This window comes from Jaculus jaculus, chromosome 5 (genome assembly GCF_020740685.1).
Source record: "Jaculus jaculus isolate mJacJac1 chromosome 5, mJacJac1.mat.Y.cur, whole genome shotgun sequence".
In the NCBI taxonomy this organism is placed as follows: domain Eukaryota; kingdom Metazoa; phylum Chordata; class Mammalia; order Rodentia; family Dipodidae; genus Jaculus; species Jaculus jaculus.
Genome location: NC_059106.1, coordinates 22,026,834 through 22,051,936, shown reverse-complemented (window position 1 = coordinate 22,051,936; position 25,103 = coordinate 22,026,834). Strand labels below are relative to the sequence as shown.

The 25,103-nt window shown below is 41.5% G+C and overlaps 1 protein-coding gene across 2 annotated transcripts; it reads right to left on the bottom strand.

Annotated features, from left to right (window-relative positions):
- Positions 1–651: 651 nt before the first annotated feature.
- Positions 652–24,608, bottom strand: Insig2 (insulin induced gene 2). 2 transcript variants are annotated; one of them, XM_004659732.2, is made up of 6 exons: positions 24,547–24,608; positions 16,072–16,461; positions 8,895–9,019; positions 3,712–3,878; positions 3,436–3,535; positions 652–2,342 (listed from the first exon to the last, which is right to left on the bottom strand). In XM_004659732.2, exons 2-6 carry the CDS (start codon positions 16,313–16,315, stop codon positions 2,301–2,303), a joined length of 678 nt encoding a protein of 225 aa, XP_004659789.1. In that variant the 5' UTR covers positions 16,316–16,461; positions 24,547–24,608; the 3' UTR covers positions 652–2,300. The 2 variants fall into 2 exon arrangements, with proteins under 2 accessions (XP_004659789.1, XP_045007079.1); XM_045151144.1 differs by lacking the exon at positions 24,547–24,608 and adding an exon at positions 24,378–24,460.
- Positions 24,609–25,103: the final 495 nt, after the last annotated feature.

The window sequence follows — 25,103 nt, the reverse complement described above, 5'->3', positions numbered from 1 at the left end:
GGTGGCAGAAGATAACTATCTTCAAAGTGCCAAAAGACGAGAGAAAAAGGTGAAGCTAAGATTCAACAACCTGTTACAACTGTTCAAGAATGAAAGACTTATTCAGACCACTGGAAAGAATACACATAATATGTAAGACACTGTGGGGGTCAAAGCCAATTGAAGAATAGAAGTACTTAGTGATATTGACCAACTCATGAGTCCACCTAGGAAATATAAGCTGTGTGAAATGATTAGATCATGGAACATTCCTATGACCTTAATGTTTATTTTTTTAAAAAATGCTCAGTGTAAACACACAGAGCTCTCTCTCTGGCTAGCTAATTTTAACCATTTTCTTTTCTTTCTTTCTTCTTTTTTTGTAGAATTTTACCCCAGTTTTCAGCTGCCCACATGCCTACAAAGAAGCACTACCAGGACAGCGATGTGGAAAAGTGTTCATTTTCTTTCAGTGCAGAGCAGAAAGCGGTGCATACCACTCTACTCTGGCCAGTTTTCTCTAATGATAATCACTCAATCTCAACATTATGCTTAGTTGTTTTCGTTGTTTATTAGCAAGTTCAACCACATATATTAATTTCATAATATTAACCCACAGTACTATATTGTTCATTTACCACAAGGAAGAAAAAAAACAGACTGGAGCCAAGGTGATAATGACATATTTAATACATCTTGCTTTTAACAGCAATTTTCAAAGTAAACACATCATAGACCTTATAACTTATTAAAGATTTTATAGTGCTTACAAATTTGATTCTAAAAATATACCTTATTTGTTCTAAATGAGCAACATCTGGACGATGGGGTAATAAATTACAGCAGGATGCTTGCCACCATTCTAGTTAGGCTCGCATACACATACTCAACATGAAATCCTCTTAGCGTGTTCACACTTTCAGCAGGAAAACATAAAAGCACATGGAAGTCTGACATACAAGATCCAGTCTGATAGCAACATCTTTCAAAACCAAACTTTAGAAACATCTGCTTAACATTCTAGAAAAACATGAGCACATGCACACACAGACATATGAACATTTCGCACACACGTACAATCAGCAAAAACTTCAGAAGATCTTGCCCAAATTTCAGGTAATTTTCAATGTCAGAAAAGAAAATTGGTTGGGGGTGGGAGGATCCTACTAACATACTTAACCAGACTTAAATAGCTGAAGTTAATAAAAGATATGACTACAACTGATTCCAAGTTCTTTAGTATGCACAGAATGTATTTTCAATGCCTTCTTCAAGACTGGACTATTCACCCTCACACACAAGTCCAGAGGAGGTTACAGACCCATCCATATCCCAGGCTGTACTTGACAAGACTGCAAATTCGGACATTTCACGGACAGTCAGTCACATGGCCAAACCCAGCTATATGGGTAGCTCCATGAAACCCAACAGAATCAGAAACTTCATGATGCCTGATCTGATGTTTCTTCGTGTCCCATGTGCAAAAAAGAATGAGAGTCTGTATAGCAAATGACAGCTACTATCACTTTGGACTCTGTGGCACTACAGAAGGTCACACTGTATTCTCCAAACATATTTAATCTAAACAAGTTCTCTAATTTTTAATTATCTGTACTTCTCCAAATTTGGACTCAAAACAATTAAACAGTGATAATCTCCCCTCCTTATCACATGTACCTCCAGTAACATCTGTCAAAACAGAAAATTATTCTTTGGGCTTCTTCCAGTAAGGAAGGTTTAAAATCATTCCATGGAAGTTCATTTCAGCATATATTAAAATACTCAATCTTTCTGAAATAACAGAATAGACACATACCACATGCTGGGGCCCTCATGACTCACTGCTGTGATTAGACAAAGAAAAGACACAACAGTGAGCAAGAGAAAGGACCAGCCACCCATTTGCTGTTTGTTTGGTTTTTGGCTTTCCTTTCATTTTATTTCACTAACCTTATAAATTGTTCAAAGCACTCTTATATTCATGACAGTAGTAGAGTATTTTGGCACATCAACATTGTGATACAATGCATGGTACATTTAAAAAATTAATGTAAAAATTTCATGTATTAATCAACATATTTTTCATGTAGTGCATATATATGTCTTACATTTATTGAAGTCAAATACCTAAAGGTTTATAACTGGTTTACATGTGGAGCAATCACAGATTGCAGTAACAAAGAGTGTGCATCTACACTCGCCATCACACAGAAAACTGCATCTTCGCAAGTTTACAGTCCAAAGTTTGTTGGTACATCCATTATACATATACTTGCCATTTTTTTCTGCCCTTTTATATAAAAGATATAGTCTTGTCTTCTTCATTCTTGATGAGATTTTTCTGCAATAACTTTACATTCATACTGAAAAAATTAAAAGGTCAAAAGTTAAATTAAAACTGCTCTTGAATTGCAATTTCCAAATAAATTGCAGAGCTCTAAAATTAGTATTTTTAATATACAACCATGTTATTCCTTGAAGAATCTAAGTGTTACACAATTACATGTGTAAGTGGAAGAGACAACAGCAGGAGAAAGGAGAGGTTTCAGAAGCAACAGCAGCTGGAGGAGTAGATAAAGCCTACAGTATGAAAGGAAATATTGTATGTTTCTATTCTCCTCACCAGTGCAAATAAGCAAAGGACGGGCCATGAACCTAAGGACAGGGTTGATGTAGTAATCTCAACTTGTTTCAAATACTTCATGATTTAAAGGGGAAAATATTGCAATATAGAAGTGTCTATTCAAGACGGGCATGGTGACGCATGGCCTTTAAGCCCAGCATTTGGAAGGCAGAGGTAGGAAAATCACCATGAGTTTGAAGCCACCCTGAGACTATATAGAGAATTCTAGGACAGCCTGAGCTAGAATAAGACCCTACCAAAAAGTGTCTAGTCACAACAATATTTCAAAGATATAATTATAAAAATGAATAGCCACAGTTTAAAATAAAGAAACCAATTGAGTTAGAATAACTAGGTGGCCAGTGTATCAAAAAGAAGGCGAAGTGAGTCACTCAATTGTCCCCACAGGTAAATCACAACAGTGTCAGTGCTTGCTGCATTGGTCTCTGCGTGTTACTCCCCAGCCCTCACCACCAGGACTGAACACACATCTGGTTTTGGTAGAGTCTTCATTTACAAATGCTGCAGCAAGGTAGCTATGAGCTATTTCTTTTTGATGGAATAGAATCCTGATGATTAGTTTAAAGCTCATAAACAATCTAATAGTTCCACAAGTCAATAATCACCCTGTTCATAATACATTTTAGCTTTTCTCTCCAGTAGCCCAACTCTTAATATTTCTATAATTAATTCCTTCAATGATTTATTCAATTAAAGGACAGAAGAGAAATCAAAGAATGTCTTCCCTAGTGCTTTCCCTGAAAAGATGGCAGTTTCAAGAAAAGTTGCCATGTTCTGCAAATGCAACAGTGATAACAGAAACGCCAGCTTACCATTGCTAGCTGTCGGCCAATGTTTCCCATTGTTATGCCTCCAGCAAAAAATATACATGGCAACCAAGAACGAACATAGAGGAAATCTGGAGATGTATACCTGGAATGACAGAAAATGTTTAAGGACCCACCGTGAAGTGCAATGATACTTGATATTGTCAAAGTCAAGATAAATTACTCTACATATTTCATTGTCTAACCCAGTTCAAAATCTGAATTCTAAGTGCATGTATTGTTTATTTATACAGCTAAAAAGAACAAGAAAGCAATACTTACTGATAGACACCATTGTAGACTAGCAGTTGAGTGACTAAGGTAGCTAAGAAAGCAATTCCAACTCCAAGGCCAAAACCACTTCTAGATCTATCAAAAGTCCACCACAGTCCAATGGATAGTGCGGCCAGGGTAAGAGACAGCTGTATGTTGTTATCAAAATCCACTTTCTGAGATTAATGTTAAGGAGCTAGCTTAAAACCTGTAACCAAATGTTGCTTGTTCATTTCTGTAAGATATGAGATATCTCTGGTGAGGGGACTGCTTACTTGTGTAGATTCAACCTTATATAATATAGGAGGATAGATGCAATTAAAATTACATGTAGAGAGCTGGAGAGATGGCTTAGCAGTGAGACACTTGCCTGCAAAGCCAAAGGACCCAGGTTTGATTCCCCAAGACCCATGTAAGCTAGATGCACAAGATAACACATGTGCCTAGAGTTCATTTGCAGAGGCTGGAGGCACTGGTGCACCTATTCTTTCCCCTGCCTCTCTCTCCCCTTCCCTCTTTCTCTCTCAAGTAAATAAATAGAAATTACCTACAGACTTTACTGAATACCAAATACATGGAAAGCATTAGTTAATAGATCCAATCCATTTATAACCCCTCCAAAATGTAGGAGGGGGGCTACATACATTCCTAATTCCAAGGCCAGGCCCACTCTTTCTAAGAAATAATTCCTCTGCTAAACATGTAAATCTAAGTTTTACCACACTAGTATTACTAAAAGAACACACTTTGTGAAAAAGCAACCCATTATTACTTCTCAGAGAGGGTCAGGATTACTTGAGAATTGTACAGAAACTTGGAAGTAGAAGAGTTGACAGCTATTTAACAGGACACCACATTCTCCATGTGATTTACTGACAGACACATTTTCTAATAATGCAGTTCAGAAACAAGAGTACCAAGGACACAGCATCCCTTTCTATTATGTCAACTGCTCTGGCTTTAATTTGTTGAGGAAAAAGCCTTGAAGTGAACATTATCTTCCAACCTGCCAGGCTATACTGGTGCCTGAGACTTCCGCACAGGACAGTTTGCTTCAATGACATTTTTGTTCTGTCACCCGTTTAAGCACCTATTCACAAATGTGCAGCCCCCTTTCACTCCAAATTCTCTGTGTAAAATGAAGCTTTACAAATTCAATTTTCTCATTTCTTTGCTAGAGGATTACGCTAAAGGAATCAATTTTGACTGTCATTAAAAGGGCATTATCTATGTCCCAAAGGTCACATCTTGGCTCTACAATTGGCTCCTTAGAAGGGGACTACATATCTCACTAAACTAACTAGCCACACTACTAGTAGAGAGAAGTTTAAAAAAAAAAAAAAGAACAAGCAAATCAAGCCATTTCCAGAGTCCTTTAACAACCCACAGTTTCCCCCATTCTTGCATCCCTATCAGAGAAGCTTTCTGAACCCTTGCTTGCTGACTCCTCAGCATCTGAGGACTCTATGTTACTCCCTCAAAGCCATTACCTGCTTAGGGCTGATTATCAAGAAACCAACAGTTGACATGAGCATGCTTTCTTGGCAAGATTTTCTCATTCTTCAGCTGTCATTATACTTAAACTCCAAAGACAGGGCCTTGAGCACTGACTTCCCTGCACAATAAACATTCACAGGAACTGTGGGATTTAATACCAGGGCTCCTCCATCCTTGCTAACTACATTAACATCACTGAGCACAAAAAGAAGGTGTCCAGGACAAACAAAGAAAACACAGCCATCTTCAAGGTAATCCCTTGTGATTTTCTGAAATGTAAGCAACCTGATTATGAAACATCTGCTATGAATTTGTAAACATTTTGATTGTGTTTAAAGGATAAACATGACAGCTAAGATTGCTATATTTAAGTATTTTATTGAGAAACAAAGAATACATGTTTATAAGGTTTTCAAAGTTCTAAAAGAGGTTATTTAATTCACTATGTAAAAACAGAGAATGTGAGGCTAGAGAGATAGCTCAGCCAGTAGAGTGCTTGCTGCATAAGCAATGAGGATCTGAGTTTAACCCCAGAATGCACGTTTAAAAAGAAAAGAAAAAAAAAAAAAAAAAAAAACAGGCATGGTGAGTCTATAATTTCAGTGCTGGGAGCAAGGGAGGAGCATCTAAGGCCCATGGGCCAACTAATCTAGCCTACATGGTGAGCTCTAGGTCAATAACAGACACTTCTCAAAATAAGATGAAAAGAAGCTGGAGAGATGGCTTAGCAGTTAAGGCATTTGCCTTCAAAGCCAAAGGACCTGGGTTTGATTCCCCAGTACCCATGTAAACCAGATGCACAAGGTGATGCACGCATTTGGAGTTCGTTTGCAGTGGCTGGAGGCCGTGGCACACCCATTCTCCCTCCCTCCCTCCCTCTTTCTCTCTCTCTCTCTGCCTCTTTTCCTCTCTCAAATAAATAAAAATATTTTTTAAAGGTGGAAAGAACCCAGAGAAAGGACACCCAAGGTTGTCCTTTGGCTTTCATTTTTGCACGCATATCTGTACATACACATACACATTTTTAAAAACCTGCCAGAAATCATGGCTGAAATATGTGGAAAAGAAAAGGCTAACTAGAGGAGAGTACACACACCTCCCAAGCTGCTGGGTGGAGAAATGAGATGAGTCTAGACCTGAGGCAGGAGCTGTAGAATCTGTGCTCAGCTCTGTTGCAGCCTGGCAGTATACAGGACTGAGCAAATCACCCAGCTTCATGCCTTCCTTTCTATGCATTTCATTTATCCTTAAAAGAAAAATGAGGGACTTGGTGATTTCTAAGATCCCTGTAGATAATATGGCCTGTGGTTTTATCTTTGCTCTCCTGATCAATCCATTTGTTAGATCTCAAAGAATTCACCAAAATAAATGCCAGGAAAGTCTTAATACAAAAGGAAATGAAAAATCGAAACAGTAACAGTGCGGAAGGACTTGCAGCTCTATAGGCCTACAGGGCCAGTGACAATGGGCATAAGTGCTGTCTGCAGAATCCAGGTCCCCGGCTCTTTCCAGGTTCTCTGCTCCCAAGTCTCCAAACATCTCAATACGTTTGGCCAGAGGCCCAGGAGCTAACCTTCCTCACAACCTACCTCTGCTGTTAACTCTGTGGCTGGGCCCTATGCCCAGCACCATTCTCAGAGCAAGCTCTTGGCAGCCAGTCTCACCCCTTCTCCTCCCCGTTCCCCATGCTCTACCACGGTCACTGTCAAACCCACACTGTCTAGGAAAAGATCTGGAACGGTACTTCCCAGATACTCTTTTAGAAAGCAACGTCATGGGGGATAGAGGGCATGGGGAGATGACGTAGCACATGTGACAAGATGAGAACCTTACCAGAGCAAAACCATGTGCGTTACGGGAGACAGTTTTTTCTGGAGGCAGAAGACAGATGGGAGAAAGAAAATGGTGGCTACCTTGCCTTTCTTGATAAAATACTACATAAAAACCTGGTTGATGAAACAGTGCTTGATGGTGCAAGTCTATAATCTCATTATTCAGGAAGCACAAGTAGGAGGAGTGCCATTAGTTCAAGGCCAATCTGGTCTGGGAGCTCCAGACCAACCTGCAATATTCAATGAGACTCAGTTTCAAAAAAAAAATTTTTTTTTCTTTTAGAACCATAACACACACTGGAAACAGGGACGGCTCAGTGGGTAAGAGCACTGCTGCACTGGTATTAGGAACTGGATTTAATTCATGGCACCCACCTAAAGAGCTGGACACGGTCAGACATGTCTGTAACCCCAGTGCTAAGGGAGAAGAGGACTGGGGCTTGCTGGTCAGCCAGTCCAACCAGAAATGGCAAGTTCTAGGTTCCCGGAGACTCTAGTCTTTGGGAAATAATGCACAGGGGAAAAAAAAAAAAAGAGGACACCAAAAGTCCTCTTCTGGCCTCTGTACAAAAGTGCTTGGGCAAGCCGGGCGTGGTGGCGCACGCCTTTAATCCCAGCACTCGGGAGGCAGAGGTAGGAGGATCGCCATGAGTTCAAGGCCACCCTGAGATGACAGAGTTAATTCCAGGTCAGCCTGGACCAGAGTGAGACCCTACCTCAAAAAACCAAAAAAAAAAAAAAAAAAAAAAAAAAAAAAAGTGCTTGGGGTGCATATATGTGCATACATACATGTCTGTACCACATACACACATATGCATCACAGCATACTACACACACCCCCACACAAAAGATTTAGTGTCAGAATTCTAAGACAATAAAACCTTTAAAATAATGTAGCTGAAGAGAAAATAGTTATTTGTTTTTGATCAAGATCTAAGAGGGCAGGAAGATCTTAAACTTGAGGCCAGCCTGGGCTACCATAGTGAGACCATGTCTTGAAAAACAAACAGGTGGCTTTCTTTAGTACTGATTAAAACCAATAAATGATAATATGCCCTTTTTGGGTATGTGGGCATGTGTATGTCTAGGTGGGCACAAGTGTGTGTGATGTGTGCATGTTGTGAAGGCCAGAGAGCAATCTTGGGTGTCATCCTTCAGGCACTATCCACTTTTTGGAAGGTATTTCACTGGCCCAGAACTTAGCAAGTAGGCTAGACCGGCTGGCCAGTGAGCCCTAGGGATCTGCCTGTCTCCCAGCATTGGGATTACAAGCACATGCCACCATACCTGCTTTTTCTTCTCTTTTTTAAGTGTGTAGAGTATGCAGTGTGCACGCATGTGATATGTGCACAACTTGTGCACATACAGGTAGAGGCCAGGGAGGAGGTTGGGTACTGTCCTCTAGTGTTCTTCCACCTGACTGCCCTGAGACAGGGTCTCTCACGGAACTTGGGGCTAGTTTTTGGCCAGACTAGCGCCCTAGCAATCCTCCTGTTTCAGATTCCCTCAGTGCTGGGTAAAGGCATGGGTGGCTGCACCTGGCAATTTCTGTGAGGGTACTGGGGATGGAGCTCAAGTACACATGATTACACAGCAAGCACTTTACCAGCTGAGTTCTTCCCCCAAGCCTAAGTGATAGCACACTTTCTTTAAAATTTATAACAAAAAGAAAAAGAAAAAAACAGTACCTTAAGCCACCTGATATCCTTATTGGCAAATCTTTAGTAAACAAAGGGGGTAAGGAACCTTTGAGAATACACCTGATTTGATTTTTGAATTAACCCTGACATTTCAATAACACAGTTGGCAATCTTTATATGACTAAGGGTACTATCACAGTGCTTCATACAGCATAAAGGATACAGCGCTGGCGTGATTTATGCCAACAAAGACAGCTACGCAGCGCATTACACTGGACCACTCTCTCTTAAATTTATGTGGTTCTCCTAGATGCTTGTCAATGCAGGGGTACAATAACCCAATCACAGCTGTGGAGAAAAGAAAAAGGAGTAAGTCATCTCCAATGCTATACTGGCAACGATTAAGTTATAAAAATTACTATGTCCACCACCTTTAGGATTAGTTAAGCAGAAAAAATATGCAAATTACTTCATGTCAACTGATTACATTTTTAAACTTACTTTCTAAAAGAAACAAAAAAAAAATAAAAAACAAGAACAGCCACTGTAAATGATTGTAACAGCATTCTAAGTTCCAGCAGACAAAACAGAGTGTGATTCACAAGTGAACAGACTGCACTAGATGAGTCATGCTACTTCTCTGCTAATAATGTCAAGATGATTTGACAGCAGCAAACCAGTTGGCAGTGAGGCAATGCTTTTCTCAAACCTCCATAATCCTGAAGCACAAATGGGTCACAGCTAAAGAGAAGCCAGTAGTATAAACATAAACAAGCCTATGACAGGTATGACACTGCGTGGTCCTGAGTGCCCTGTCTTGCAGATTTGTCTCCCCCTACAACTTCCAGTCTACCATCTACACCTTCTCCTGACACCCCTTTTCCACTGTGCCTCTAAAACAGAAAGCTCCAGCATAAGGCAGCTGTCTGTATGGAAGTCTATGTAGAAGGTTCTTTCTAAGGCTGGGAATACAGTTCAGTGGATAAAGTCCACATTGCTCAAGCCTGAATACCCAAGTTCAATTCCCCAGACCCCACATAAAAAGCTCTACAATCCCAGCTGACAGTGAGATGGGAAGTGGAGACAGAAGAATTTCTTGGGAACTCCTGTGAGCATAGCAGACAACAACAGAGCAAACTCCAGAGACAGACAGAGACCCTGCCTCAAATAAGGTAGAAATATAAGGATCAGCCTTAATGTTGTACTCTGACCTTTATATGCATGCTCACACTCACACACACAAAAATCACTGACACAAATTAAAAAAACAAAGATTCATTTTAAAGACTAAAAAAAAATGGAGGCTATATGACACAAAGAAACTACAGATTTACAGATAAACATCTTAGTATACTTCCTTTTTGCATGTGGATGTGTATGGTCACATGTATAGGTGTGTGTGCAGGGGGAAGGGGGGAAACCAGAAGTTGACATCGGGTATCCTCCTTTATCACTCTCCATCTTATTTTTTGAGACAAGGTCTCTCACTGAACCTGGAACTAACCCATTTAACTAGACAAGACATTAAGAAGCCCCAGGGATAGTTCTGTCTCCAGATCACGAGCACTGGGTTGACAGATGTGTGCCAGCATGACCAGCTTTTGCGTGGGCATTGGGCATCTGAACTCAGATCCTCACACTTACACAACAAGTTCTGTAACTGCTGAGCCATCGTTCCACCCCTTCTTAGTATATTTCTTAATTTTAGAAAGAACACCTTAAGTACTACCTATGTACTTAATTGTAAATACAGTAGCTGTACACAAAATATCAATGACTGAGATCCATACTATTCTCATGCAATCGTTAACTTAAATATTTCTCAAACCTTAACATTTTACTCACCTAGAAGAAAATTATAATGCTAAGTTTGTATATAAAAATATTAGTGAACCAAAACAGTGTTTAACAGTTTCTAAGAAAAATATACTCCTTCTGATTAAACTTAACAGGAAATACTAAGCAGTTTGATTTGTTAATCTTTCTCAAAAGAGAGTTATATTAGCAACCTGATAATAAAACACAACCTTCACAGAACTTGAAAAACATGCTATGATATATAATGAAATTGTGCCAAAATTTAAGTGTACAAGGTTAGAATCCCCTTCCCAATTTTACTGGCAAGCTAAAGCCCACAAGCACTACATTCAATATTTTTTTTAAAAAAAATGGAAAAGAAAGAAAGAAAGAAAAAGAATAGGAAACCAATTAATATCAAAAACCACAGACAAGCAGAGAAATAGAAGTAGCTTGGCTACTGTCTTTCCATCTCAGGACAAGATGTCACAACATTTTGTGGCCTCTCTAGTTCATGACCTATGCGCTTAAGCAGTTGCTGGGATTATATGGTCCACAGACCATGTTGAAATTAATGATAAATCTCAGTGACATGGAGCTCCAAGGGCTATTAAATGCAAATTTAAGTTTCATGTTGTGGTCCTATCTAAAACACTGCTGCAAAATCCCATTAGATTAACTGACAGCATTTCTAAATTTCTACACAATTAAAATGGCAACAAGCATGCCTAATAGTGGGGAAATGTCTAAATGTTACTTCTTCTTATCTCAAGGGGTCATAAAACTAACAGCTTATCTGCCATTCCCCACCCACAGTATATCATATATAAATACATGTGGGTACAGATCGATGTATCTGCATTTATCTATCTATCTATCTATCTATCTATCTATCTATCTATCTATCTAATCATCGCCTATCTGCCTGTGGCTGAGTGTGAGTAAAAGAATCAGCTAAGAGCAGACATTCCAAATCAATTCTCCTCAGCAGTCAATGCTATGAGTAAGGAATTATCACATACAGATACTGACATGGATGTGCAAAGATATAAATAAGTAAAACTGACTAGATTTTTATGCACGTGATGTCAGACTTGCAAGTGAAAGACAACTGAGAAGAAAAAGCAAAAACACAAGAAGGGATTTAAACTGCCACGCTGCCAACCTTGGGATTTGCCAATAAAAGTCAAATCTGTGGAGTACGCATGGCTCTTGCTTGCTCACTGAGAGGGAGAATTCGAGGAAGCTTGTCACTTCCCATTAAACGTCTTCTTTCTTTCCTTTAAATAAAGGCATGGTAGAGTCTGATAGGAATATACACAGCCCAGGGAGGCCCCACTGTCTGAGAGCTCAAAGAATATGTTTGAGCTTCCTTTACTCTTCTCCACTTTTTTTCCACCAAGAGACTTAAAATCATGCCTGTAAAATCATATGCAAATACTATTCTGCTTAATCAGATGGTTCTCTGATGCACAATCACATTTCTTGTGATAGCTTTAAGTGATTTCCCAGTAACAGTCTGCCAAGACCAAAGACAAAAGAAGTTTGTAAGGCACGAGTAGTAAGTCATCACTTGCACGGAAGCAGGCTCGGCGCAGTGAGGCACGAAGAGGAGCACAGTTAAATTAGACATCTTGCAAGGAGAGGGCTGGAAATCCCACACCACTCAAGAAGGCACATGCTCATGGACAACTACAGTGGAATGAGGTTATGTTTTCATTTAGCAAATATTTAAGCGCCATAATGTGTCTGGTTCTTGAATTTCACTGGGGACTTAAGTGTGTGGGGGGGGCACATGATTCCAGTGGCAATGAAACTACAGACCTATTGAACACAATGCAGTGTAAGGACTGAGGGCACTGGGAGGCTCTGATCCTGTCCTTGCATGTGTTGAGGGGGAGGGAGATGCTGAGCTGTCAGGAAAGCTTCAAAGAACAAGTCATCTCCAAGCATGTCACAAAAGTGTTCATCCTATGGATGCTGGGAAGTCAGGACAATGGTGCCATCATATTTGTCCCAGGGAAGGACAACAGTTTTTATAGCACTGGTCAACACAACATGTGGGAGCAGGGTGAAGGAAAGTCAGAGGCAGAAGAAAATGAGAGATTGAGGAAATGGCTCAGTGGGTAAAGTGTTTGCAAGCTTGAGGATCTGAGTTCAGATCCTCAGCACCCACATAAAAGCTGTTTGCAGAGGCACAAGCCTGTAATGCCAGCACTGAGGCAGCAAAGACAGGCAAGGGGCTCACTGGCTAGCTCATCAGGCAGAATCAGTGAACTGCAGGTTTAGTGAGGAATGCTATCTAAAAGATAAGGTGAAAAGCAACTGAAGACACCTGACTGAAGGGGCAGTATTAATATTCAGAATTTTCCTTCCTAAATTCAAGTGTATAGAAACACAGTCCTCACTACAGGGAAATAAGGACCACACAGCAGATGCTGCCCTCTCCTGTCCACATAGAGGGTGCCCTGCCCCAGCACAGACTGTATAACACATCCAGCATATTCCATCCAGGCACGCCCCTTTGCCTGTGAAGAGTCTTGCAAAGAGACATCCTAATTTGGGAACATGGCTCAGTTAGTCAAGTGCTTGCAAGGAAAGCATGAAGACTTGAATTGTTATCCCCAGTATTAACATAAAATGCTGGGCACAGTGGCATATCTCTGCAATTCCAACAATACAGCAGGCAAGGGAGGGGTGCAAAGACAACAGGATCCCTGGGGGTCTTGGACCAACCAGTCCTGCCTAATTAGTGAGCTCCAGACCAGTGAGAGATCCTGTCGTAAAAAGTAGATGGTGTCCTTAAGGACAACACCTGAGGTTGTCCTGTAGTGTATGCTGCATATGTGTGTATACACACACACACCCCATGAGTAGAGGAAATGTATGTAGCTTCCTGTGGTGGTTTGATGCAGGTGTCCCCCATAACCTTAGGTGTTGTGAATGCTAGGTTACCAACTGATGCAGATTTGGGAATTAACAGCTAGTGGAGGCAGTGTATTGCTGGGGGTGGGCTTATGGGTATGATAGCCAGTGTCCCCTTGCCTGTGTTTGGCACACTCTCCTCTTGAGACTGTCCACCTGATGTTGGCCAGGGGTGATGTCCACCCTCTGCTCATGCCATCATTTTCCCCTGCCATCATAGAGCTTCCCCTTGAATCTATAAACCAAAATAAAACCCTTTTTCCCCACCAGCGGCTCTTGGTTGGGTGATTTAAGCCAGCAGTGCGAACCTGACTGCCACACTTCCTATCACTTTTCTTAGCATGGGCACTAAGCCTGTCCTCACAGTTCACAAGCTCGAAAACCCAAAGATCAGTGCTTTCTCTGTTCATCCCCTCTCCCCAAGCCAGGCACAGTGCTACCAACACTACCCATGGTGCCATACAGTGCTCTGGGGACAAAACACGCAGGAATGAGACTTTTTCTTTTCTATCCTTTCTTTTTTATGTACAAAAAGACATGTTCTTCCAAATCCCCAAATGCTTCTATTAACAGGCAGACCTACATCTTAGAAGAAAACAAAGTAGAAAATGCTACTGAGAAAATTTTGTTTTTCTCTTCTAAATTTAAATGAGGGAAAGTACAGGTAGGCCAACAGACCCAGGAGAGAATGATAAAATATCACTTGGGCTTTCTCCTTTTTATCTATCTGTTTTCTCTTTGTCTGTTTGTCTCTTGAAGAAGGATAACCCTGGGGAACCAAGAACCACCTGGATGACTTCTTATTTATCATATGGCAACAGTTGAATATGGATATGTAAGCCCCATGAAAACTTTCAACTACATACACGTGTCCGTGACCAGTCTTATATAATTGTGCAACAGGTTTCATAAAGTCATTTTTTTTTCCAGGTAGGGTCTTACTCTAGCCTAAACTGACCTGGAACTCACAGTGATCCTCCCACCTTAACCTCCCAAGTGCTGGGATTAAAAGTGTGTACCACCATGGCTGGCTTATGAATTCAATTACAAATATCCCACAAGATACACCCTCTGACTTATATCTCTAGAATGTAGGCCAACAAAGACCTAGGTTATACTGTAATGTATTCATGCATATCAAGTATGGGCACTCAAAACAATGAAATCTGAACTATCTACTAGCTCATGTTTACAGCTACTACTTTCAACATCTTTATTATATAAAATAGTATGAGGCTACTGATCTTAGTCTTTAGAGAAAACTCAAGCTAGCGATTATAGAAGTTTAGCCTCAACTAAGCATTCTGAAATGCCCCGCTCTGTCCATTACACACTGCCCACCAGCAAAAACTAATCCACAGTAACTAACAGCAAAAGAATTTTTTAAGCAGATAGTTGACCTTATTGGTACCTTTAAAGAACTATTTTCTGTCACATTTAGAACTAATTATCAGGATGAAAACATACACAAATCTAATGATACAGCATGGAGTTTTAAACTTGAATAAAATTAGTTTATTTTGATCAAGTTTTTGTCTACTTCAAAAGCAAAAACATAGCACACACATCAAAATCTTAAAGCTGGGCTGGAGAGATGGCTTAGCTTGCTATACAGCATGAGAACCTATGTCGGTCCTCAGTACCCACATAAAAAAAAAAAGAGGGCAGGACCACACACACCTGCAATACCACCATTGGGAGGGGGCGGAGACTTAAGGACTTCTAGGCTCTCTGGTCAGGCAGTCTAACCCCAAAACAGGAAGCTCCAGGTTCAATGAGAGACTGTCTCAGGGTTAAATAAGGCAGGAAGATGACAGAAGACGACACATGATGCCTTCCTCTGTCCTGTGCATACAGAGTGCATATACTTGTGCACATACATGTATACACCATACATGCACCACCTACTACATATACACACCCAAAAAATAAACCTCAAAACCAAACGGTAGTAACCATTATCAAAATAACTTAGAATAAGACTTAGATGAAAAGATGTAGAAAAAGAAAAGATGTTAAATGCCCATCCCAAAGGGAATCAGGAAATGTTTTTACAATTAAAAGTGCATAGGTAAGGCAGAAGTCAGGCAAGAAAGAGTACCTACCCTATGATGGCAATGATATAACATCCTAGAACAGGCAGAAACAATCTCTGAGGACAGAAAGCAGAGCAGTTATAGCTGGGGGTGGAGAAGGAATGCTACAGGACATGAAAGAATCTGAGGGATGACAGAAATGTTCTACAGCTGGATTGAGGCCATGATCACATGACAGAGTACATGTGCCCACACACATCAGATTTTTACCAGGCAAACATGAGTTCCCAAGTTAAGACCCCTAGTCCCCACATAAAATCTGGACGCTATGATGGGCTTCCACAAACCCAGTGGATCTACAGTGAGGAGGGAGGCAGATCCCTGGAGCTTGCAAATAGAGGGGTGAACACCAAGGAGACTCTGCCTCAAAATGAGATGGAAGGTGAGGACTGATCCATAAGTTGTCTTCTGACCTCCACAGGTGCTTTGTGGCACACCCATACTCACAGCCTCACACAGGAACACACACTCACTAAATAAAAATACATGCTAACAAAGCAGATGTTTTTAACATTAAAAGTTTGTTGCTGAGACAACACCCTATTTTGTTATCTAAGCAACACAGAAACACCCCACACATACCTGAGGCTGTGCCGCAGCATGGTGGTACCCACCATGCGGAAGAAAAGATGCTTGTAATGACATCTGGTGGAAAAAGTGTCACATTTCTCTGAATCTGAAGCAAATTCAACACTAATGCAAGAAATACTCCAATCAAAAACAGCACCACTCCTCGAATCATCAAGTTCACACTCTGGCTGGTGACAGATGAGATATATGGGCCACACTTCTTGGGCCCAGGTGACTCCATCTCTCCTTCTGCCATGATTTCATAAGTTCGTTAAGATGTGAAAAAAATAAAATAAAACAAAAATATCTTCCTAGCTGAAAAGTTCAACTGTCTGTGAATCCAAGCAGACTGAAGTTTCAACAGTACCACATCTTGTCCAAAGGTAGAACCTATCAGAAATTCTATAAGAGATGAGAAAAACGTCAGTGTATGTCTGGTACACAGTTATATAATTCTTCTAACTTCAATGCTAAACAGACACATAATGAAATATTGTAGTTTCTTTCAATTATTTACTAAATAAGAAAGTGCTTAGAAAGTACACTTGCATGCATGCTGTAATAAACAACCAAGGGCTACAGTTACTTTTACTAGGACAGAATACGTGACATGAGACTGAAACATCAGAATAGCAGAATCAGGCAAGCACCTTAACCACCAATCCATTTCTACAGCCCCAAATCGTAAAATCAATATGCCTCACATCTAAGAAGCCACGGGGGTCATCTGAAACACTTCTGGAAAGGTTGTGGTATCCTCTACCTAAATCTTCAGCCCCATCAGTTGCAATATAGTATTTCATACTTCACAGATAATCAGCATATTCTGATTAAGGATACTGTATTTTCCACAATAAAATGCGACTTGGTCATGAGGATAACCTCACAGGACAAAATGACTAGCTTATATTATTGAATTTCTACAAAGCATTTCTCACAAACCAGACCACCAACCACTCACCTACATACACACCAGCCACAGAAGTCAGACCTGACCCACTCTTCCCAGCTATGCCCTCCACTTGCTTCGAAGCAAACTGCAAACTCTTGTGACCATGGGGCTAATTCAGAGAAAGCCATAAGAGGAAGCAGAAGAAAAGCTGAGAGAATAAAACATAAACTAATGACTAGATTCCTTCATTCCACATCCTGCCTCCACAGACAAGGATGTTGTGGTTTGGTTGTTGTTTATCCCCCAGAGGTTTATGTGTTGGAACTTAGTCCACACTGTGGTCAAGTTGGAGGATGGTACTCTAAAAAGATAGGACCTAGTACAGGGGTGGGAGTTGGGTAGGTAGAGAGGGTGCAGGCTTGTGATCAGGATCAGGAGTTCAAGGCCATCCTCAGCTCTATAGGAAATTCAAAGCCAACCTGAACTACATGACACATTGTCTCAAAGATTTTTTTTTTGGGGGGGGGGGAGAAATATTCGTAAATCAACTGGAGCACTGCTCTAGGAAGGGTCTGTGGGGCCTTGACCTATTTATTTCTTGGTGATGTATCTTGCCCTCTCACCTGTACTCTTGCCATTTACCAAGATGCTCACCAGAGCAGAGCTGATGCTAGCTATAGTCAGGCCTTAGACTTGCCAGAATGGTGAGCAAAATAAACCTCTTTTCTTTATAAGTTAGCCTGCCTCCAATATCTTATTGTATTAACACAAAATTGATTAATGCAGTGATCTTTCCTTTGTGCATGTTTAAGACAAACGACGTGTAAGGTTCTTTGTGTGCCTTTCTAAGCACCTGACGGGTAACTCCTTTAACCCTCACAATAACCCTAAGAGTGTTAGGCATGGTGGCACATAACTGGAATCCTAGCAGATGACTAAGCAGGAGGATAGCAAGTTCCAGCCTGGACACAGTAAGACCCTGTCTCAAAAAACTAAAATACTAATCCTAAGAGGCAAATATAATTACTATGTCCTTTTTATAAGTGAGGTAAACAGTAAAGAAAGGTTGTTACTTGACCAAGCAAAGTCTGAACTCAAATCCATAGTCTGACTCCAAAGCCCTTGTTCCTACCATGATGTTCAAGTTGCCATGAATTCGTTCATTTTCTATAAATAGTACAGCTTTTAAATGCAAAAGATATTAATAAGTTTATTTTGAAATTTTTATTCTATTCATTTGAAATTTATTTTCATCTTACACAACTACCATACACCTTAGGCACCTTTACAAGTCAGTAACCAAACAGTAATGCCTTTGAATCCTAAAGTAGTTTATTTAAAACCACAGATGGAACTTCTAATAACTACCTTGTAATTATATGTATAGCTGCTTTATGGATTATAAACTTTTTATGTAGGTCTTATTCACTTATATCTCCCACTGTGCCTCTGTGCCTAGCAAACTTCCTGCTTAGCTCACAATAGTAGCTCAACATAGCCTGGTGTGCTTAATTAAACTAGGTTTGCTCTTCTTGGATTAAACAATGCTGAGTTCAGCAATCCTCTGAGGAGGCACATCTCAAAACTAAGTATAATTTAACACAGTCTATGAGTTTCCTATTTTCAAACTACCTTACAAATAAATTTTGAAAACAAAATGTAACGTATAAATTGCAAAGAATGAGGATGACACTATAAATAGGAATTTTGAAAATAAGAAGACTTAAAAGTACTGTAACTGTAAGAGTCTACAGTTCTGTTTGATAAACCTTAAAACAACAGGCTTTGGTGGGTTTTGTTGTTATTGTTGTTTTATGGAGAGAGGTTCTCATGTGACCCAGACTGCCTCAAACTTGAACCAAGGATAACCCTGAAACTTTTGATCCCCTTGTCTCCATCTCCCAAGTGCTAGAATTACAGGCATCCATCACCACGCCCAGTTTATGCAGTGCTAGGGATTGAACCCATGCATGCTAGGTAGCACTCTACTGACCCAAATACATCTCCAGCTGTAAACAACAGGCTTTTGAACTGGGCCTCTGCCATATTGAAAACTCTATGCCCCACATTCAAGAATAGAATACTGTGTAGACCCAAGCCAATTCTCAAAGCCTACCTTGTCTATAGGTTATTGAGCACTACAGCTCAGAGAACTAAAGATAATAGACCATATTGCAGCCGATTCCTGGAAAAACAAAGTCTAAATGGTAACAGAAACCACACAGCAAGCCTCTCCTGATTGGTATGGCACACTATTCTCTGCTACGGAACAGCATCCTGGCCTGTCATAGATTCTGAACAATTTTAGAAGGTTCCGTAGCCACAAAAATTTATCATTTCATCACTATGGATAGAGATCTCACACTGACCGAGACCTACTCTCTCTCTCTGCACCACCCATACAGTAACTCCAGTCCTTAGGATAGTCCTAAGGTAGGAATTATTACCCTCACTTTATAGATGAGGGCATTGATTTTGGGATTAAGTAATTTGTAATCCCAGCACTCATCCGGCAGCATAAGGAGTCAGAAGTTCAAACCAGCCTTGAGTCCTTTTGTAAAAGAATATTATTTATGAATTTACTTATTTGCATGTATTTGTGCACAAATGTGCATGCACATGCCAGTGTCTCTTGCCACAACAAGAAATGCCTATTGGCTATCTGTACATGGCTGGGGACCTGAGAAAGCAAACACTTTTAACCACTGAGCCATCTCCCCAGCCACAGCTTTGGTTTATTTATTTGTGGTCACGTGGCGCACGGAGCTAGAACTGGAATGTTACTCCAGGTATAACTGATTCCAAACCCCTTTCTATTTCCTGTGTGCCCTGAGTCTCTTTCCATCCTAACCTCTCTGACCTTTGTCAGCAGTGAGGTCTACATAAAATTATTTGATCACTGACCTGATAGACAGACATTGTAAAACCATCTCAACTGCAGTATGTTCTCAAGGTGACAATGCCAATGTAAGTAGCAACCACATAATAACACAAAGATGAAAAGAGCTGTATAAATGCCATGGAATTGAAAAACACTGAACCAAACTTAGAAAGGATTCTTTAAAGCATAAGAACAAGAAAGAAAAAGCCCCTCAAATGGCTAATTTAGGTGCAATAAGAGACCATCACTAGAGTCTGCTTTCCACCCTCCAGCAGACATCGCCTCACCTACTCCACATTGTGAATGAAAGTCACCAAGAACAAGTAACCCAAAGTCAAGTCAGTCACCTGCTTCTGTCTGTGAATCTTTCCAAAACAGAGCTTACATTTAATAATAATGTTTTTTTTTTAAAAAAAAAAAAAGAATAACAAGTTTGAAAAGCTATTTCAGTGATGTAGCCCCCCCGCCCCCATCACCCGATCACTGGCAGGGCAGGAACTGCCACAGAGGTCTAGAATTTGGGGCAGTCAATCCCTTGTGCGGGAACTGCTCAGCATATATGTCATTTAGCATGCCTGGCTCCTGCCCACTAAGTGACAGCCTTCCCCTACTTGTGATAACCAAAATTGTCTCCACAGGGTTTTCAAATGCCAGAGGGAGGCGCTGTCTTCCAACCCTGTCATGGATTACTGAAGGCAGCTCTCCTCATTCACTGGCATCTGCCAGAGATTTTGTGAAGTGTTTATGTTTTGCACCACTGCTGCTGACTTAACCTTTCCTGGCCGTGCTCCTCGTTTGCCACTTCACCCCACAAGCTTCCCTTAAAAACAGCACATTTGTCTGCTGTTTATTTGAATAAGATCCAAAGGCGACTGCAGCCACATCATTATACACAATGGTGTATAACCACTGGGAACAAAATAAAGGCCACAATCTTCTTAGCTTCATAGTGTCCTAAAATTCAAGAAATGGCAGGAAACAGGAAATCGTCTACCAGGGGGTATTTGAGCATACAAAATAAAAATAGAAACAGCATGCACAGTGGTTTTTTTTTTAATTTGTTTTTTGAGAATTCCAGGATTCTTCTCAAGTACAAAGAAAAACTCCAGTATTGGAAGTTAACATCAGGGAACAAGCCAGGCACAGTGGCTGGCCTTACCGAGTAGGACTGCCCCAAGTTCAAGGCCAGTCTGGACTATACAGCGAGTTCTAGGACAGCTTGGACAACAGAGTGAGACCCTATCTTTAAAAAGAAAGAAAGGACTGGAGAGATGGCTTGGTGGTTTAGGCACTTGCCTGCAAAGCCTAAGGACCCAAGTTTGATTCCCCAGGACCCACATCAGCCAGGTAGACAAGGTGGCACATCTGGAGTTTGTTTGCAGTGGCTAGAGGCCCTGGTGTGCCCATTCTCTCTCTCTCCTGCCTCTATATACCTCTGCTTCTCTCTTTCTCAAATAAATAAATAAAATATTTTTAAAAAGAAAAGATAGAAGAATCAGTGATTTAACAGTTCTTTCACTATTTTTATTTGAATTGACAAGATCAAGAAGTACTACTTTAGCTGACTGTGGAGGAAGAGGTTGAGGCAGGAGGATCCATAATTCAAGGTTATCTTGTACTACATAGGACCCTGTTTCAAAGCAACAGAAAAAACAATGTAGTAGTCTTTATTTTCTGGAGGAAAGTGAAAATTACTGGAACTTCTTGCCACAATTACATAAATAAATGTGTACAATGAACATCTGGCAATAACCAGCCTCATCAAAGAGGTAGGAAATTCCATAGACCACATTCACTTGCTACTTACTAAGAAACAGTGAAGTTCCTTTAAAAATGCATGGTATAGTATCAGTTTCACACTAGGGGACTGGAACATTTAAAGGCTCTAGGGAATTAACATAGTTAAGTTAAAGATTTCTCTTCTTGATTAGTTGATATTTTCTTTAACAAAAAAAAATGTATCTGTATCTTTAGATATTTCACATAACAACAGGAAATTTAATTCTCAAAAGTTTTTTAAAATCTTTGTGGGAAATTTTAGACTTCGGAAAAGAATTTGTTGGTCAGGGAAAGGTCTGGTAGAAGAGACTGTTTAAAGGACAAAAATTCCAATGGTTCTCTGATAATCTTGATAATGAACAGACAGGAGTTCTTAATTCCCATTTTACAAGAACAAGTAAGCTAAACATCCTTGTTTTGAAGCAGGTTCTCACTATGTAGCCAGGCCTGGCCTCAAAACACTTAATACCCTTGTCTCAGTCTCTCAAGTGCTAGGATTATAGGCATGAGCCACCATCCAAGCTTCCAGTAGGCGAAGCAACTTTATAAGATCACAAAACTGTTACAAAGTAGCACCAGGACTGAGCTCAACTACTCTTCCTCCAAGTCCAGAGGTCCTTCCACCTCCCCACCATTATCTCCATCTACAGACCTTATATATAAGCAACGTAGGTGCCACAAAGAAAGCAATTGTAAGATCATGTTCAGAAGCTACCATCAACTCCAAAATTATGTAAAAGAAAAACTTACAACAATATATGAAATATCCTACCTTGAGCCAGCACTGACCTACAATTTCCATCAAGTATATAACTGGGAAAGGGGAAAAAAAAAATAGTTCGCAAAGCTTGGATAGATCAACAACTAATCACCCAAACTGGAAAAACCACTTTCCCATCAGTCTGGATGTGTGTTGGTGAACGGATAAGATGTCAAACAAATAAAAGAAAGACAGAAGGAATTCTAGGCTTTCTGCATGTCAGTCGAAATTTACACTGACCACTGAAATAGCTTACAGGCAATAGGCATGTGAAAACAAACACACATGTAAAACATGGTAACTTAAGAACCAGTTGCAGTGTAACAGTTTCAACACCCCGCAGAATGGAACAAGGGGGATCTTTCATCCTCCAATCATCAGCAATCACGAGAGGGCTGCTCTGTCAGATTACCCTGTCTCTTCAGGCCCTAGCCAGATATACTACCAAATACTAAAGGCAAATTATTACCTCACATCTTTTTCACTACATGCTGTCTAGTTTGAATGGTATTCACAAAGTAGAAGCAGCACTAGCATTATAAAAACACACAATTGGGGCCAATGAGATTGCTCACTCAGTGGTTAAGGGTGCCTGGTAGCAAAGCCTACTGCCTCAGGTTCAATTCCCAGCCACTCACATATAGCCAGACACACAGCATCTGGTGTTCATTTGCAGGGGTAAGAGACCCTGGTACACACACAAGCAAATAAACAAATAAGTAAATAATATTTTAGAAAACACACGATCAAACAAAATGGTTTAGCCCTTTTAAAATAAAAATACATGCATATGAACTAGAGCCTAGGTGCAATGAAACTCTGCAGAGAAAACTCTTTGCTTTGAAGTTATGACACTGACTTCTCAGCATTATAGAAAACATTAAGCAAGCAGCATTTACATCTCCTGGCTGTTTTAAACATCAAGCTTAGTCCTTCAAAACGTTACTCCATGGGTTGAAATTAATTTTACAGTCACAATGAAAGCAAACAGTTTTACTGAGCTGCATTTCACCCTTTCTTTTTCAGTACAATCACCTTTAAATCCAGCACTTAACCAGTTTAAAAAGTATCAACCTCTTTCCCAAGTACAACTGATTCAGATTAGTCACCTTCTACCAGATGTGAAAAGAGTGTCATGAAAAAGAAAAAAAAGCAAACAAACATGTTTTGACAAAACAGCGCGAAACCTAAAATCCATAAAAAGAATGAAGAAAAAAGGAAGAGTACATCTGCTACTTCTCTTCTGGGAGACCCTGATTAGTGGGGACACCACTTTCATTCTTTTTCATTCAAGATTTCAGTCAGGGCCAAACCTCAAAGTTGAAAAACAGTGTGCCTGCCTTCATTTTTCTGCACCCTGGACTGGAGCATGTCTTTCCCAGCAATTCTTATCTCCCCTGAAACAACGATGCTGTGCTATCCTTCTCCAAGAATATCCGTCTTCACCCATCCTACCAGACTGCAAGTTCTTCCTGGTGTATCTCTGTGGAGTACAGAGATATACCATCCTTTAACAACTTTTCCCAACAACTGGACAATGGTCATCATCTCTCAGCTTGAGCACTCTTCCCTGCCACCCACCCCCCAACACCAGCAGCAGCAGCACAAAATCCCAACAATTACCAGCAACAGGCCCTGGCTAGAGTGAGCTCTGCCTGTACCCACTGACCTACTCAAAGGTCTCCACTTCCGAGCCAAAAATGACAAAGTCCTACTCTTCAGCCCAATGTCACATCATCCTGGTCGATTCTGAATTTCCTACTGCGTCTACGTGGCTTCGATCCGTCCCGGTCCCAGACCTCAGTCTCGCTCCCCAGCTACAAACCGCCCCAGTCCCGAAACGCAGGTCTCCGCTTGACAGCTGCCGGCCTCTGCCCGCAGCCGACCCCCGCGGTCGCCCTGCCCGCGGTCCTCGGGCTCCCTTCCACTCCGAGGGCCCTGGAGCGGTGGAGGGGCTGGTCCTCCCTCACAGCGCCTCCCCCGAACCCCTCCCGGACCCAGTCCACCTGGCTGCAGGTAAGCCGAACCCCGAGCCCCTGCAGGCCTCATCTGCGGCCCCCGGAGCCCCAACACCCGCCGTCAGAATTCCCAGCTCGCAATAAAGCGGAAGCAGCTGCGCTTCCCGAAGGCCACCCGGACGGGTTCCTCGGGCCACCTCCGGGCTCACCGCCTCACCTGGGCTCTGCGGGCAGACCCCTCGCTCACCCCCGCCTCCGCCATCTTCCGGGCCCAGCCCCCGTCGCCTCCTCCCCTCCCACAGCTCCGCCTGGGCCGCACTGCGCCTGCGCGGCGGGAGGGGGTCGGGGAGTTTCCGGTGGCCGCGGGGAGCGGGCCGGGCGCGCCTCCCAGGAGGGGCCACGCGACTTCCGGTCCGTAGGAAACTTCGCGGCCTGCGGGAGGCGGAGGTCCTCCTGTTCGCTACGGGAGGCTTCGGAATCTGCGGTTGTGGGCCGAACAGGCCGGGGTGGGTGGAGACGGTCGCCTGGACCCGGCGGGCGGGGAGAGAGTCGTGCGGCGGCTCACGCGCGCTCTCCCGGGGGCTGCGCCCTCCGCCGGCTCTCGGCCCTGGGACGTGGCTGGGTTTGCGGGGCAGACGCCTAGAGCTGTTTCCAGTTTTGCTGTTGGCTGAGCTTCACTCTTTTGCTTTTTCCTTCCCTGACAACTCAACTTATTTTAGAATATCATAGTTGATTTTTTTTTTTTTTCGCCCAGCACCATCCCACATTTTCCAT

What these genes read in the sequence shown, in the direction of transcription:
- Insig2 (XM_004659732.2), bottom strand. Translation starts at nt 16,315, where the DNA reads ATGGCAGAAGGAGAGATGGAGTCACCTGGGCCCAAGAAGTGTGGCCCA. An exon ending in ATGCTGCGGCACAGCCTCAG is followed by an intron (nt 9,020 to 16,071) that starts GTATGTGTGGGG and finishes TTTTCTCCACAG; the next exon opens with CTGTGATTGGGTTATTGTAC. An exon ending in TTGGCCGACAGCTAGCAATG is followed by an intron (nt 2,343 to 3,435) that starts GTAAGCTGGCGT and finishes TAATTTTTTCAG; the next exon opens with TATGAATGTAAAGTTATTGC.